This window comes from Mercenaria mercenaria, chromosome 5 (genome assembly GCF_021730395.1).
Source record: "Mercenaria mercenaria strain notata chromosome 5, MADL_Memer_1, whole genome shotgun sequence".
NCBI lineage: Eukaryota > Metazoa > Mollusca > Bivalvia > Venerida > Veneridae > Mercenaria > Mercenaria mercenaria.
The window spans coordinates 50,676,923-50,693,072 of record NC_069365.1 but is presented as its reverse complement, the minus strand read 5'-3'; the positions used below and the strand labels follow the sequence as shown (position 1 = coordinate 50,693,072).

Genomic DNA, 16,150 nt, shown 5'->3' with positions numbered 1-16,150 from the left:
TTATTAATATCAACTAAAAACTAAGTGTAGAGTTAGAATACTTGTTCCGTTTACTTGTTATGGAAGACCAGGTATATATAGAACCATCGGGGATATTTTGACAATTCATTTGTTTTTGCTTGCCCCCAAAAAGTGAATTATCATTTATTAATCAGTATGTAATGAACAGACAAGATAATAAACAAAACAAACAGTAGGGAAAAAATTATTGCTTCACATTTTTCGTTTCCAGGAAAAACAGTGCGCCTCGTATTGCAAGTTTAGGCGTAGCATTCCCCGATTTTCAGATAAAAATGTAGGAAAACCTTTAAGGATTGTGACTAGCCCGGGAGTTACACCCGTTCCTATAGATCTCCGCAAAGAGATTGTGTCAATACTTAATTAAAAACATGAAATGAAAACTTTCAGCTTAATTACCTTTTCAAATAACACAAATAATCGATGATAAGAGGCTTTGTAACATCACTGATGGATTCAACCATCTGAATTGTGTGACATTTGAGTCTTGTGTGACAAGAGACTTCTTAAAATTATATATTAACTATAAATGGCTTATATAATATCATGTTAGGTTACATGTAAATGAAAACATGATGTCATTGTTTTCGATTTATGACCACTTGTATTAGAGAAAGAGGGAAGAGTTTCATCTCAATTACAAAAGATTTGGTAAAGAATCGCCTGAAAAGAATTTCCATTCAGTGTTCTGTTTTTCGATTACTTAACATTTGGGTTATATGTAAATTGTCCAAGTAGGTTTATTTTTTTTAACCAAAGAGCATAAAAGTCAATTGTACACACCTGTAATTGATTCTTGTATCCTTGGATGAAGGCAAAGAAGAAATTCGAGAAAATCTTCATATTTCTTCCGGGTCAGTTCTACGCAGTTCTGTTTTTTCTCCTTGAAATCATGGTTGAACATAGCTTCAAAAACAGGCGAAGCGTATCGTAGAAAATTTTTGGAAGCAAAAAGCTTTTTATGGTCGTCAAACACAAGCGTTATCTCATCGTCACAGTTTCCACTTTCTGTGAATGGTTGCGGTGTATCACTTTCTTTTAAGCTACACTTTAATTCTGGCTCACTGTCCATTTTTACTGTTATATGCGAAGTATCTTTGAACAAAATCCAGATTTCGTTTAAGAAAAAATTTATCAATACAATCGTATTTTTCAAATGTTTGAAGCTTTTCAGATATTATATTTTTATGCTTATAACCGACTGACTATAAATAGAACGTTATCAATCAAGTTTAAGGTTAAATTCACATACTACACACTGAATACACACTGAATAGTTTAAAACGTTTTCGAAAAATGATTAAGAAAACCTTGAGACTTGTCAGGCTAAATAAACCGAAAGTAAGACTAAAATTAAGTTTAGTGTTACATTCAGTTTATCTAGACAAGCTTAATCATTTTTCGAAAACCTTTTAAAATCTAGGTCTTTATGCGAAGGGAAACAATTTACTGTTTTATAACGCGGTAAGTTGTGCAAAAATTATTGCGCTTATATCATGCAGTCTAAAGTACAACTTTATATTCTATATAATCTTTGGATTAATTAAGAGACTTAGTTTTTTTTGTTGGACACCTTATAAACATATGGTGAGAGTTACAACATACTATAATAGGTCATTCAGTTCATGCGTAAAATAAAATTTTAGAGTCCACATAAATAAAGGGTACATAAATAAATTTTGATATATTCTAAAATATTGATGGTATGTTGTCATTTAAATTTTAAAAGATGAGTTTTCAAACACATTGAAAAGTTTTCATTTTTATAAATATGTGCCTTTAAAAATACTGGAAAATATCAGTGAAATAAAATCAATATTTCTAATATTTCAGAGTGAAAATATTATTTTTATTTGCGAAAGAACACGAATGTAAAATAATTGGACTTTTTTTGTTGTTGCAAAAATACTTATGTATTGATGTATCAATACCTATCAAAACATAGATACAATCATAATTAAATGTAAAAGGAATATGGAAACTTTTAGAAATATTTTTTTCCACAGAAATGTGACGAGACGACAGTGTGACGTCGTAACGCAATTCATACGACACTGTGCAAATGAATTGATATAATTTAGTTAAAATCTATGAAAATATATAAAATAAAAGGAAAATTTGTTTGTCTCGCGAACACCAAATCACTCATAAACATATTGCATATGGTGTTCACCCGGTGAAATGTTTTTCGATAACAAATATATTCTCTTTACCGTCTAATATCCAATGATTATGTCGGAAACTTGGGTCACCAAATGTCCAATTTCTCGCTGAAGATATAATACTATGTCTTGATGCCCTAGTAATGCGAAGACATCTGTTCATCTTAAACAAATATTCAAAAGCACTCTGGTTTCTTGCATTTTTGTGAGCAAGGATTGTGCCTGTAGAATACATGTTTGACCAATGAGTTGAAGTATTTGAAGATATCTTTCATTCAGTTTCTACATAGATTACTACATATTGCGACATTTAGAAAGATGTATACCGTATAAATCCATAACATTGCTAATCCAGTATCTTATCTGGTCTTGTACAAGTGGTTAAAAATGTCAGAAAATAATTCGAAATATAGCAAAACGCCACCTCTGTTCATATTATACATTGTGTACTATAAAAATAACATTGCAAAGCATCAATGTTTGATAAGCACGTATTATATCAAAATATCTCCGTCATGCAATAGGACATTAGTATAAAATCCTGTATTTTTCATGAGGAAAACGTAAGGACAAAATCTCTCAATTTCATTGTAAAGCGTTTTCCTTTTCTAGTTCATTAGTTTAGGCGAAATACATTTAATTGCAAGGAAACAAATCTATATAATTATGTATATATGCACATAACACTGAGCACGTTTGATACTTGTTTTAATAATAATATCGATATAGATGATACGTCAACTCCACGAATGTTTTGCAAAATGGTCTTGATACAAAATACATTCGTAAATAAACACCAGATATTAAATTCCCTTCTGGCTATGCAATTCATGAAACTATCGTATTTAGTTTCATCTTAGTATACCTGTGTATAAATGTTTAGATTTTATAATGGATTGAATAAATATCTATTATGTCTCCTTCTAAGTTTCAAGTTATTTTGTATTATTTTTGTGTTGTCGCTCAGCCAATATGTTAAACAGCTGACCAGTTGTTTGTTAACGACATGGTGTAACTATGAAAACAGGCAAAAAGCGACGTAGAAGAACTCAGTTTTTGTTGAGTTTAACGTCGCACAGACACAATTATAGGTCATATGGCGACATTCCAGCTTTAAAGGTGGAGGAAGACCCAAGGTGCCCCTACGTGCATTATTTCATCACGGGCGGGCACCTGGGTAGAACAACCGACCTTCCATAAGTCAGCAGGATGGCTTCCTCACATGAAGAATTCAACGCCCCTAGTGAGGCAAGAGCCCACATCGGTGAAAAGCAAGTGATTTAAAGTCAGCGCCCTTAACCACTTGGCCACGGAGGTCCAAGAAGAAATCAGTATCAATTAAGAACACAGATACACCATTTTGCGCCGGGGATATAGATTTGCCTTTGTCTGTCCGTCTGTTGGAAACTACACATATATCCTGAAAGTATTTGTCTTACTGTCATGAAATTTATAGGCAGGTTATTCATCATTAGAAGTGATGCACACCTGAGTTTTTAGTTTTAGCTCACCAGAGTACAATGTCCTCAAGGTGAGCTTTTGTGATAAGCACGGTGTCCGTCGTCAGTCTTCGTCCTTCGTCGTCATATGATTTGACCTAGTGACATAGTTTTTTACCCCAGATGACCCAGTGTCTAACTTGAAATAGATTTAATAAAAATCCTGTATAGCATTCTTATATCCCTTACGAAATATAGCGTCTAGGATGTTAATAAAGTATCTGGTGACATGTTAGATGACACAGTCTCAAACTTGCGTAGATTTCGTATACATTGCGACCAGATTTCATTTGATCTAGTAGACAATGTGCCTGCCGTATAGATGGCTAACTAGTTTATACCTCGAAGGACCTGGATTTTTTTTACAGTTTCAAACTCTTCAAACATTTTGTTATGACAAATGTAGTACAAAGTCACACTACGACTGAACCCTAAAGCGTTACAAAATGAAATTGTATACGACGGACGACGACGACAGAGACAGGGCAACCACACTAGTCGCAGGTGCAAAATTTCTTATGCTGAATAACATAACAGTAACGTGTGTTGGTAGGTAAAATACTTTTGGAGATATGTGCAACACAAATTTTTGTATAGACAGAAGGACGGACGGGCGGACAGACAGACAAGCAAAGGAAAATCTAAATGACCCCTGCAGCTAAGTGGGAACGTAATTTTAAGCCAAGCAATTGTACCGTTTTCGGCTCGTTTTTCTACCTGATATAACAAAATTATATTGAAACGGGCCAGTCGTCGTTGAAATTCACACTTCTCGTCGTTTTAAATCAAAAATGTCTGATATAAAAACTTAAGGCATGTTAAATTGTGACTTCTCTTGCTTAAGAAAAAAAATATCCTTAATATGTGTTAGGTATATCCTTTGTTATTGTCAACTCGTTATTGCCAAATGGGAAATGAATGACACACATCGTCTCAGAAGCAGAAGCTGATGTTGTGATATTGCGGCGAAGAATATGAATTTTAGTGTTGTTAAAAAGAAATTATGATGGAAAAGAGTTCTGCATTTTCTAAACTTTATGTATTAAGTATGCATAACATGTGTGAAGTCACGTGCAAATCAAATACAGTGCCAAGTGCTTTAAGTTAAATTTGAACATTCTTTCGCAAATACTATATCATTCATAAAACTCAGAAAATAACACATTCATTTTAATTAAAATGAAACACTTTTAAAGTTTGATTACCAAAATAATTTTAAAAACATTTACCCAATTCCTTGTCATGTCACAATTTTACCACTGTGCAGTTCTTACGTTAAATTTACTTACATTTTAACAGTAATTTTTATAGTGTAGCCATCTTTATAAACATTCAACAGCGACATCAGCAGCTGTGTAGTTTGCCGAAGTATTAACTTTAGAATTATGCTCTCTTTCGACCAGTCATTTTTCTTGTATCAAATAAAACAACGGATTCATTTGAAACTTTTTTTTAAAAAAAAAGATTAATCAATGTTGATACCTAAATTTTGATTCAGTTACATTCACAAAAGCCAGCTGGACAGTAAGGAGGAACAAAGTTACAATTAGTCATGCACCATTCATCAGTTGCTTGTACACTCACGGAATAACAGTTAGTTTTAAGTTCGGCTTGATCGTTTAGTGTGTCTGTCACAGAGCCTTTTGGTGTTTCTGTCACGGAATTTATTGATGATTCTGTTATTGTACTTATCTTTGAATCTACCACATAAGCAGTTGTAGATGCTGTCATTGTAGATTCCGTTGCTAACTGTGTCACCAAATCTGCTGTTGATGCTACTGCGAAATCTTTTGTTGACTGTGTCACAGAATCTGTTGTTGATGCTACTGTGAAATCCGTTGTTGACTGTGTCACAGAATCTGTTGTTAATGCTACTGTGGAATCCGGTGTTGACTGTCTCAAAAAATATGTTGTTGATGCTACTGTGGAATCCGTTGTCGAAAGTGTCAAAAAATCTGTTGTTGATGCTACTGTGGAATCCGTTGTTGACTCTGTCACATAATTTGTTGTTGATGCTACTGTGGAATCCGTTGTTGACTCTGTCACGGAATCTGCTGTTGATGCTACTGTGGAATCCGTTGTAGACTCTGTCACAGAATCTGTTGTTAATGCTACTGTGGAATCCGATGTTGACTGTGTCACAGAATCTGTTGATGATGCTCCTGCGAAATCCGTTGTTGACTCTGTCACATTATCTGTTGTTGTTTCTACTGTGAAATCCGTTGTTGATTCTGTCACAGAATCGGTTGTTGATGCTTGTGCGGAATCTGTTTTTGACTCTGTCACAGAATCTGTTATTGTTTCTACTGTGAAATGCGTTGTTGACTCTATAACAGAATCTGTTCTTGATGCTACTGCCGATTCTGCTGTTGATATTATTGCAAAATCCGTTGATGACTCTGTCACAGAACCTGTTGTTGATGCTACTGCGAAATCCGTTGACTTTGTCACAGAATCTGTTGTTGATGCTTGTGCGGAATCTGTTGCTGATTCTGTCACAGAATCTGTTGTTGTTTCTACTGTGAAATCCGTTGTTGACTCTGTCACAGAATCTGTTGTTGATGCTTGTGCGGAATCTGTTGCTGATTCTGTCACATAATCTGTTGTTGTTTCTACTGTGAAATCCGTTGTTGACTCTGTCACAGAATCTGTTGTTGATGCTACTGCCGAATCTGTTGTTGATCCTGTCACAGAATCGGTTGTTGTTTCTACTGTGGTATGCGTTGTTGATTCTGTCACAGAATATGTTGTTGATGCTCCTGTGAAATCCGTTTGTGACTCTGTCATAGAATCTGTTGTTGATACTACTGCGAAATCCGTTGTTGACTCTGTCCCAGAGCCTGTTGTTGATGCTACTGTGTATTCAGTTGTTGAAACTGTCACAGAATCTGTTGTTGATGCTCCTGCGGAATCTGTTGATGACTCTGTCATGTAATTAATAGTTGAACCTGTTATGGTATTTGTCGTTGATTCTGTCACATACTTTGTTGTTGATTCTGACACAGGCTCTGCTACTGACTCTGTCACGGAATCTGTTGTTGATCTTATTATGGTATTTGTCATTGATTCGCTCATGGAACTTGTTGTTGATTCTGCCACGGTATCAGGTGTTGAATCTGCAGTAGAATCTGCTGTAGATCCTACTATGCTATTTGTCATTGATTCTGTCACTGAAGTTGTTGTTGATTCTTTCACAGAATCCGCAGTTGACTCTTTCGTGGAATCAGTTGTTGATCCTGTCAAGGTATCTGTTACTGATTCCGTAACGTTGGTTGCTGATCCAGTAAAACAAAAGAACAAAATGCAAAAATGTATCAGTTCTTTTTCTATATTATTAATAAAAGACTAATAATTCAAAAAATTAAATGTCTTTGTTATTTCAAAAGTCATCTTAATTGTGCGTGTTGATACATCAGCGTCTATTTCGATAATTTTATTAAAGGGCTTGTAGCGAATTAAAATTTGTCTGTTTTCAGGCTGACTTTTCCAATATTGACTTTGATGGTATGGTTTCTTACCATCAAAACACGCTAGTTCATGACTCCACGTTCCGTTCTGAAGACACACTGTTCTTCTTGCATCGTTTACTGCTTTGAAAACAGTGTTGCATCTAATCCGAAGCGTTGCCCCTATTGTGTATTTATTACCAAGCAATTTACCATTCACGATATCAGGACGGATGCATTCTGAAAGAAATGAATTCGATAGGACGTAAAGTTTTCCCTTGTATAATCTTTCTGCATGTCAACATACAATGACGCTGTGAACATCAAAAGATTTATCATGGATATAACAAAACAAGGGTAGCTTTGTTCAAACTTATGAATATGATAGTATTAAGCTTTTGGTTCTTCTCAAGTGTTATACCCACAGTAATACTCGTATCAATAATATATACCGGTGATATAATTATAATCATCAAGCTTACGGCCAAGAAATGAAATGTTTATATCTTTATGCTTGTCTTAATTAAAATTTGAGTGGAAAATGAATTCGCTCTAAAATTGTTACAAGTATGAAACACGTGATATTATAATTTCAGATTTTTAGTAAAAAAGGTAATAAATGATACAGGGATGTCGGCTATTATACAACACGTTAAAGAAACACCTACGAATTCTTTTCGAAGACTTTTAGATTTCTATTTTGAGCAAATTGTGTAAAAACGCTTTCATCGTAAAGGGTAATCTTCATTTTATTGTTCGTTGTTACCTGCGAAAACACACTGCCCACTTGGTAAATCGCATTTCTGGTCATCACTGCAGCCTCCGCACGGTATCTGAAAATTGTCATACATGTTACAAATTAGATTTTTTTAAATATAATATATATCGGAATTGACAATTAGATCCTTTCGAATATACTCCATAACAGAACGTGTCAACCTAAAACGAATCTTTTAAGCAAATGGATATTTGCTACCGCTATCATTGTTTAGAAGTTATCTACCTTGAATGTAAGCAGAGATTGCTTAGATACACATGTATAAAGCTAGTTTACAGTTTTTGTTACAGATAACGGCTGCTGGAAAGGTTCATTTGACGCAAGTGTAACCACTAAAGCGCCATGATCATATGATTATACGCATTAATAGATGAAGAAATATGTATATATGCCAAAAATTGCTGTATTTTTAGTTATTGACCTTTTGTGGAAATATGTAAGACAAACAGTTGTTTTTTACTTTACTAATAACAATCGTTTATTAATCTATTTCTTTTAATAAATAAAATCCACCCTTTCAACATGTTTTTTTACCATAATTTTCTTATAAAAAAATAAAATGACTCATGATGAAGTTAAAAATATCCGAACTTCCTCATTCAATAAATTCGTCTATTTTAGATACTAACTGTTAAGTTAATGTTTATATAAATACTATGAAGTAATCATTCATGTTTTCAAATATGAATTAGATCTAATATATCTTTAAAAAAATAACAATTTATTTGTTTCACGCTATAAATTGAACTGCTGAGTCGGTTACAAATATTTCCGTGTAGCGTAATGTGGTATGGTCAATACTCATCTTTTAATCAATTCATACATTGATTTTCATTAAAAACTTTGATAAAAAGTCAAATTAATTAAAATTAGTTTTGCTCATTTATGTTTACATATGTACGGAACAAGCAAATGGTTGTACAAATGAAAGACGCAGTAATTGCCCGCTATCAATATCAAATATCTTGGCACTATTTTTCTATGTTCACTACGATCAACTGTATGGTAACCAAATACGTAGCGCTCTATCATTAAGCGTTTTCGAACAAATTGTGAAATGTTTACAGATCGAAGTGATATGTATCTAGGTATACTACTGTATAACTTCAGGTCGAAACAATCACAATTAGATAATATTAGTATGGGCTTGATCAATAGTTTACGTAGAACAGACATTAGCTAAAACATGTTATGGACATAGTTTAAAAGATGAAAGTCACAATGCATACGTTAGTATTGTCGATTAAACAATAAAGAAACATAATATCCGCCATTTCAACAGATAGGACTTTCACATAGAATATGCAGTGCAATATGGTTATGCCTGGTAATGGCCGAAGCAACTCAACTTTGTCTAACTTTTACATGAAAACCATACGGACAACACAAAAACGAGAAAAACAAGGACGATCGTCAAACATACAGAACGTAACCAAATATACGTAGACATGTCTACTGGATGATACTCCGGTGCGATTGTAGCACAATACATTTGCTATTCTGATAACCTTTGAAAGACTTGTAACAAAATGACAGAAACGTACACAGCGGCAAACATTGGATGAATGATTTGCTTTCATATTATTTAAACTGATTCCATGAATTTAACCTGCAGCAAAGATGATAATTTGGCCATTCATTACTATGGAAGCCCTAGAGGGACAATTGATTTCCGTACTTCCCACTTCTGACTTCTAACTTTTGCACTTCTCACTTCTAACTTCTTGGCTTTCTACTTTCTACTACTAACTTCCGCAGTTCTGACTTCTAACTTCCACACTTCTGACTTCCAACTTCCTGACTTTCGACTTCTGATTTCCAACTTCCACGCATCTTACTTCCGACTTCTTGACAGAAATTATTAAATGACAACATATTTATATACAATTTCGATAGGGATGATGATCTAAAGCTTTACCTATTTCGGCTGTATATAAAACCGGTTACGAGACGTGAGTGTAGACCTTTAAGAATATACCAATGAACATTATTTTAACTGTACTTACATTACTTATCACCATGTCAGATTTTCTTACAAAATCACAGTGTCCCTGATCTGTATTGTTGTCACTCAGTAGTAGTTCACACAATATACGACCTTTAAAATTTACAGCTTTACAACGTGGACGCATTGCACACTCAAAGATACAGTCAGTTATCGAGAGGGCAGGCATTGTCAGAAACACATTGCCCGAGTTCCCACATGTATTCCACTGTGATACCAAGAAACGTATCCGATTTTCTACTGCTAAAATGTACAGCGGATAACACATCAGAAAATAATACAGAAGAAAAAGGCACTTACAAGAAGATATGCGTAAGAAATACATATCACAATATTACATCAATTTTACAATTTGCAAATAAACTTCTCATATATGAAAATATATGGATCGGGTATTTTCAGTGTTATCCAGATATATTTTGCAATATTCTTTTGTTTGTTAAAAATCCCTTGAAATATCCATGATTTCATTCTTAAAAGTTAGTGTCATATCTTAAAAACATATTTCAAACAGACGAATATAATTGTTATATCGTTAACGTTCTCAGCAGCGATTGCTTAAATATTTAATGCTGCATTACATTTCTTGCTGATTCAAAGCGTTCATTTGACGCACTGAGGCACTGAAACATATTACCACTGGTCTCCAATAATCATTTGTATGTATCCACCAATTATGGAATGCAAATGCGAATGTTCGAATTTGATTTTTTTATGAAAAAAATGTAAGTAAGCATATTTGATAGTAAATGTTTGATTGATATGTTCCTTTTAAATTTCTCTTTTCATTTCCTTAGTACACATATATTACATATTAACAATATGAAGTGTCTTTGGTGCCATTATCCGCTGTTTATTTTAGACTTATTAGTGACACCATAAATAGTACTTTTATGGCACTTTAATGGTAGCAAATAACTAGCATTTAAAGTGAATAAAAACAATATAAACAAGTCAAATACGTATTATACAAATATAAAATGAAATGATCATTTATTTATAACAATATTCAAATAGAATCAGTATTGTATGATATTTGCTTTCATTGTCTCAGTTGTAACAGATGAAATCAGCAATTCATACGTCAGTAATGTCGATTTTGCAATAGTGAAAATAATGGTTTGCTTTGTCATTGACACGACAATTACTTAAAACAATAAGGGCAAGATAACCATTTGCGATGTAGCAACACAATTATACATGTCTCACCCATGTCGCGGTAATGTACCACGAAGTAACATTTTGCGCGAATGAATGTAAAACATTTTTTTTGATAGTTACGCTCAAAGTAAGACAACTACGGAACGTAATCTTTACGGTAGACAGAAACGTTCTTGTCACCGAATCATGCCTAGTGCGAAAGATTATGACGGTTTACTTTCGCTGTATTTCAATTTATTTCCAGTTTAATGTCAAATCAAATCTTTCTAAAGGCTGATCACTACCAAATAGAATGTAAGCCTCCGCAGGTCTATCACAAGTAGTCCAAATATAAATAGTACTAATCTTTTTTCCTTTCCTAGTGCATTTTCTCGGCAGCAACGTGCTTACTTTTACCCTACCGCGTTTCAGTATGTATCACTATGCATTCTGTTGAAATCGGCATGTTCCTATCGCATGCCAGTTAAAAATGGCGGCGTAAGAATTTAATGTCACGAAAAGAGAAATTGAAAGAAGCGAAAAGTAGTAAATTCAGCGGGTTGTATTTAACGAACTGTAGTTTTCTTATATAAAAGTTAACACCCCCTTTTCTTTTTGTTTTTCTAAAGTAGCGATCTAGTTCTTTATGGGAATATAAGTCTCTGAAAATCTGATATGCTGGAAAATGTCGAAAAACCGTTATAAAGTGAGGGAATTTTATATGGAATAAAGAACAGCTGGATTTAGTGGTGTTCAGCCTATAAGGGGCAATACATGGTATTTTCTAAAACCCTTCGATAATGAATGGAAATGCCATTAATCTATTCTTTATGATGTAAAATGGTAACAAATGGCTGAAAACGTTTAAATTTCTTGTGTTTTTGGAATTTAGATCGAATTTTCGACCAGGTGGCACTATTTTGCTTCGTTTTAAGACCTAGTAAATGTCTATTCTCGCATTTTAGCACTTCAGTTGTCTAAATAATATTGAAAATAGCATGTTTCTGAATGAAAATGACAAACATCGTAACGATTGAATGGATGTTTAATGTAAATTCCACAAATAAGCTAAAGTAAATTGAAATATTGCCTGCACAGGGCTAAATTTTGCATATTTTTGGGGATGGGGGTGACTTGTAATGAATTGTCATTTCTCTATATTTTTTCAATATTTTGCACCAAAACTAAGTAGAATCATTGTAAAATAGGTGTACCTTGTAAATGAATGCAAATTCATGGAAAAATCAAACAAAAATTTTCTCTTATAGGCTGATCACTACCAAATAGAATGTAAGCCTCCGCAGGTCTATCACAAGTAGTCCAAATATAAATAGTACTAATCTTTTTTCCTTTCCTAGTGCATTTTCTCGGCAGCAACGTGCTTACTTTTACCCTACCGCGTTTCAGTATGTATCACTTTGCATTCTATTGAAATCGGCATGTTCCTATCGCATGCTAGTTAAAAATGGCGGCGTAAGAATTTAATGTCATGAAAAGAGAAATTGAAAGAAGCGAAAAGTAGTAAACTCAGCGGGTTGTATTTAACGAACTGTAGTTTTCTTATATAAAAGTTAATACCCCCTTTTCTTTTTGTTCTAGCGATCTAGTTCTTTATGGGAATATAAGTCTCTGAAAATCTGATATGCTGGAAAATGTCGAAAAACCGTTATGAAGTGAGGGAATTTTATATGAAATAAAGAACAGCTGGATTTAGTGGTGTTCAGCCTAAAAGTAAATCAGGCTGAATTTGAAGGGACAGGTTTTGTCAATTATTACCGAAGTCAATCACACCGATAGCTCGAGGTTCGTGTTCTTTAATATTGTCAAGTTTGTTGAGATAGAATTTGAGCAAATATTTTTATTTTGTGTTATTATCTATAAAAATTATTTGTAAAAATTCACTAAGAAATAAATGCGGGAAACTTCGGAGTTCCTGAATGTGCTTTAGTTAAATGTACCGCGTCAGAGTACACAATTTCAGTTGTTTTTTCACACTGCTGTATAAAAAAGTAACCATATCTTCAATGGGGACATTACATATGTGTCCTTAAACTCGAAGAACGTTGTAAAACCTTCCTATCACCGACCATTTTTTAAGAAACGGCATCTTGATCATGTACTACTACATGTATATACCAATAGACAATGCATAGATTCCAGATATACAAGACACACGTTAGTAAACATTAAAAATTGTAGAAATATCTTTATCTGAGCCTAACAATTTAAAATGTTTCCACTGTTAAGTGTCGTTTCGGTGACTGCGTTATTTGGATGTTGCTGTTGGACGTTTGTTCTAGTTATTATAGACAGTCATTTATCCGTCACACTGTTCTTAAAATAGTATTTCATTTCTTTCTAAGACGAAATCTTTTCAATTATGTTATGCTAACTAATGAAATACTGTATTCTATCAGTTAAATATTTTCATATCTCATCACTAACACTGTGAAAATATGAAATCTAGTATATTTTCACACTGTGAGAGATATAGCTCCGCCCCCTCATACATTGTATATGAATTTTAAATTATTTGCTTAAATCAGGATGAAAATTGTAGTCGCACTTTGTTCTTTATAGTATATTTCTCGATTCAAATCATTTTATTTAATGAGAATTTCATAACGTTATGCAGCAAAAAATAAAATAAAATGGAATTTTATGTTGTGTGCGTCTTTATAACGTCACAACACGTCTGACGTCATGTCTGTTTACGCGCGACTGTTTCCCGCGCTGAGATTAAAAATTGTTGCAAAATGCACATCTGAACGTAATTAAGCATAAAATAAAAAGAAAATTTGTTTGTTTTTCGTGAATATGGAATATATCTCACCTCGAAGTGAGAAAATGTTCACATTTTCACATATTCGCTCAAAACAAACACATATCCTCTATTTATTTGAATGCAAGTATAACATATTGCTGTGAAAACTGAACGTCAATTTAAGACAAATATTTTTTGATACTATTTCTTCTTTCCTGATACTATAGTATTATAATATTAATACAAGTCCGTCACCAAAAATGTGTGATTCTTTGAAGAACATATTAACGTTATGTTAAAAACTTTTCAATTTAGATAGTCTTGATTCTAAATTGATCGGACTTTTAATTTCTATGCGCTGTGGCTAAGGCGTGACGGGATCAATTCTAAGTTACAGAATTTAATAATCACACGTGTGGGATTATACAGAATGCTATTATAGCTAATATAATAATTGCCCTGTATTTAGAATGATCTCTTGTAAACATATATCATTAAAGCGGACGTTACTTTCAAGGCATTCACGCTTACCAAAATGCAATAATTGCACGTCTCTTTCAGAAAGTCATAAATTATGCAATAGTGGATTAAGGTGAAAAGGCAAATGACAAAGAAGTTATTATCGACATGGCATAATACAGTTTTCGTATGCATTGTAAATTGAATTTTATTTAATTCAATAATTATTATTTAATCAGTTTTTACGTTCTAAACGTTCGCAATTGTATAGCTATATCAGGAAATTGTATGAATACTTTATACATGTTATTTGATTAATTTAACGCAAGCACCTAAGCTCAATTCAAGTTTTTCTGGAAATATATATTGGTATTTTTTCCACACTGCGCATCGTTATAAAATAAATTAAAAGAAAAAAAAAACAATGTTGTATGAAGAAACTACTCCAAATATTAATACAGAAATGACACTATGGTGAAAAAGTGGGTTTTCAATTCTATTTTAATGACCCTACATTTAGCATGTTTAGTTTGTATTGATAGGGAAAGGGATTTTCACGATATTTGCAGATGTATTCAACCTTCTATCGAGCAGCTTCCTACGTGTATACCACTATGTGCAAATATCCAGACGTACTCGGACTCAATTCATTGAAACGAGAAGCCAGTAACTAAAGTAAAACATGTGAAAGCCTCTTGTATATAATTGAAATAACTGTAATTTAATGGAAATATAAAAAAGCGTCATAAACAATACTTAAAACAATTTTCAGGCCACATCATAGAGAAAAGCGAGGGGTTAATGCCAAAAGGTAGTACATGCCTCCTTTATTTATATGTGCTTAGAACCTTCTGACTCTAACCCCTCGAATTATTGGAAGGAAAATAATTTGCATCATTCCAATCTTATTTCTTTATTTTGTTTTCAGACTGTCGTCACCTACATCCCTATCCAGGTCATTCCCTGGCACCGAACCCACCGGACCCGGTAAAAAGCAACTGTTACAGTTTTTACTGCTAAAATTACCCAGAATTTATATTATAGGGAACTTAGATTTTCCTTAAAATGATGTGTATTTTCATTCATGATAATTTACCGCAAGAAAGGTATGCAAAATGTTTTTGCTATAGAAATGTAATTGAAACTCGGTATCTCGATTTCAAAGGGATCGAGCATTTTACTTCGAGATAACCGAAATTCGACTTAAAATGACATTTTCTTCACATGTTTTCGCGATGGGACTTAAAAATGTCATCGAGATAGCCGTAAGTAGTGGATAAATATATAAATGAGTTCGAGATATATGAAATAGCATTGAAGGAGACACATACTCGTGCAAAAATGCCGTTCTGAAAAGGAAAGTCAACATTCAAACCACGTTATCCAAAATATTAGGTTGTACAGTTCACGGGAAGTGTCAAGGCACGTCTGTAAGACTAAAGGAGAACATGAGATATTTTAAACATTTTCATTTTACATTTCATCTTACTGTTTTGCGAAGAATTACGGCTTATATTTATATTTTGGAGCAAGACAACACATGATAAAGACGTTTCTACATCTGTGTTTCATGTTGGCATATTTTTTGGATGACTAGGTACGTATATAAAGATTTCTTTATGACAGTTTCAATATGGTATAACTCGTAGTCCACACTTCAGATCAATGAATATTAAAGCAATACTTAATGATAATTTGACGAAATAAAACAAAACAACAATAACAATCGGATGTAAAATCACTGAGCCGTGTGAGACATACAGTCAAAAGTCGCAAAATGCGTGTTAGTTGGTGTTGGTTTGCTATACTGTAAGTCCTGCTATCTGCTATACTCGTGGAAAATAGAAATGTCCCTACTGCCGACATTGAATGCTATTCC

At 33.4% G+C, this 16,150-nt stretch overlaps 1 protein-coding gene across 1 annotated transcript; it reads right to left on the bottom strand.

The window, feature by feature from the left end:
• Positions 1-5,173: 5,173 nt before the first annotated feature.
• On the bottom strand, positions 5,174-10,077 carry LOC123558394 (serine-rich adhesin for platelets-like). The gene is made up of 3 exons (XM_053544591.1): positions 9,910-10,077; positions 7,892-7,958; positions 5,174-6,954 (listed from the first exon to the last, which is right to left on the bottom strand). Exons 1-3 carry the CDS (start codon positions 10,075-10,077, stop codon positions 5,174-5,176), a joined length of 2,016 nt encoding a protein of 671 aa, XP_053400566.1.
• Between the last annotated feature and the right edge of the window lie 6,073 nt (positions 10,078-16,150).

What these genes read in the sequence shown, in the direction of transcription:
- LOC123558394 (XM_053544591.1), bottom strand. Translation starts at nt 10,077, where the DNA reads ATGCCTGCCCTCTCGATAACTGACTGTATCTTTGAGTGTGCAATGCGT. An exon ending in CTGACATGGTGATAAGTAAT is followed by an intron (nt 7,959 to 9,909) that starts GTAAGTACAGTT and finishes GACAATTTTCAG; the next exon opens with ATACCGTGCGGAGGCTGCAG. An exon ending in TGGGCAGTGTGTTTTCGCAG is followed by an intron (nt 6,955 to 7,891) that starts GTAACAACGAAC and finishes TTACTGGATCAG; the next exon opens with CAACCAACGTTACGGAATCA.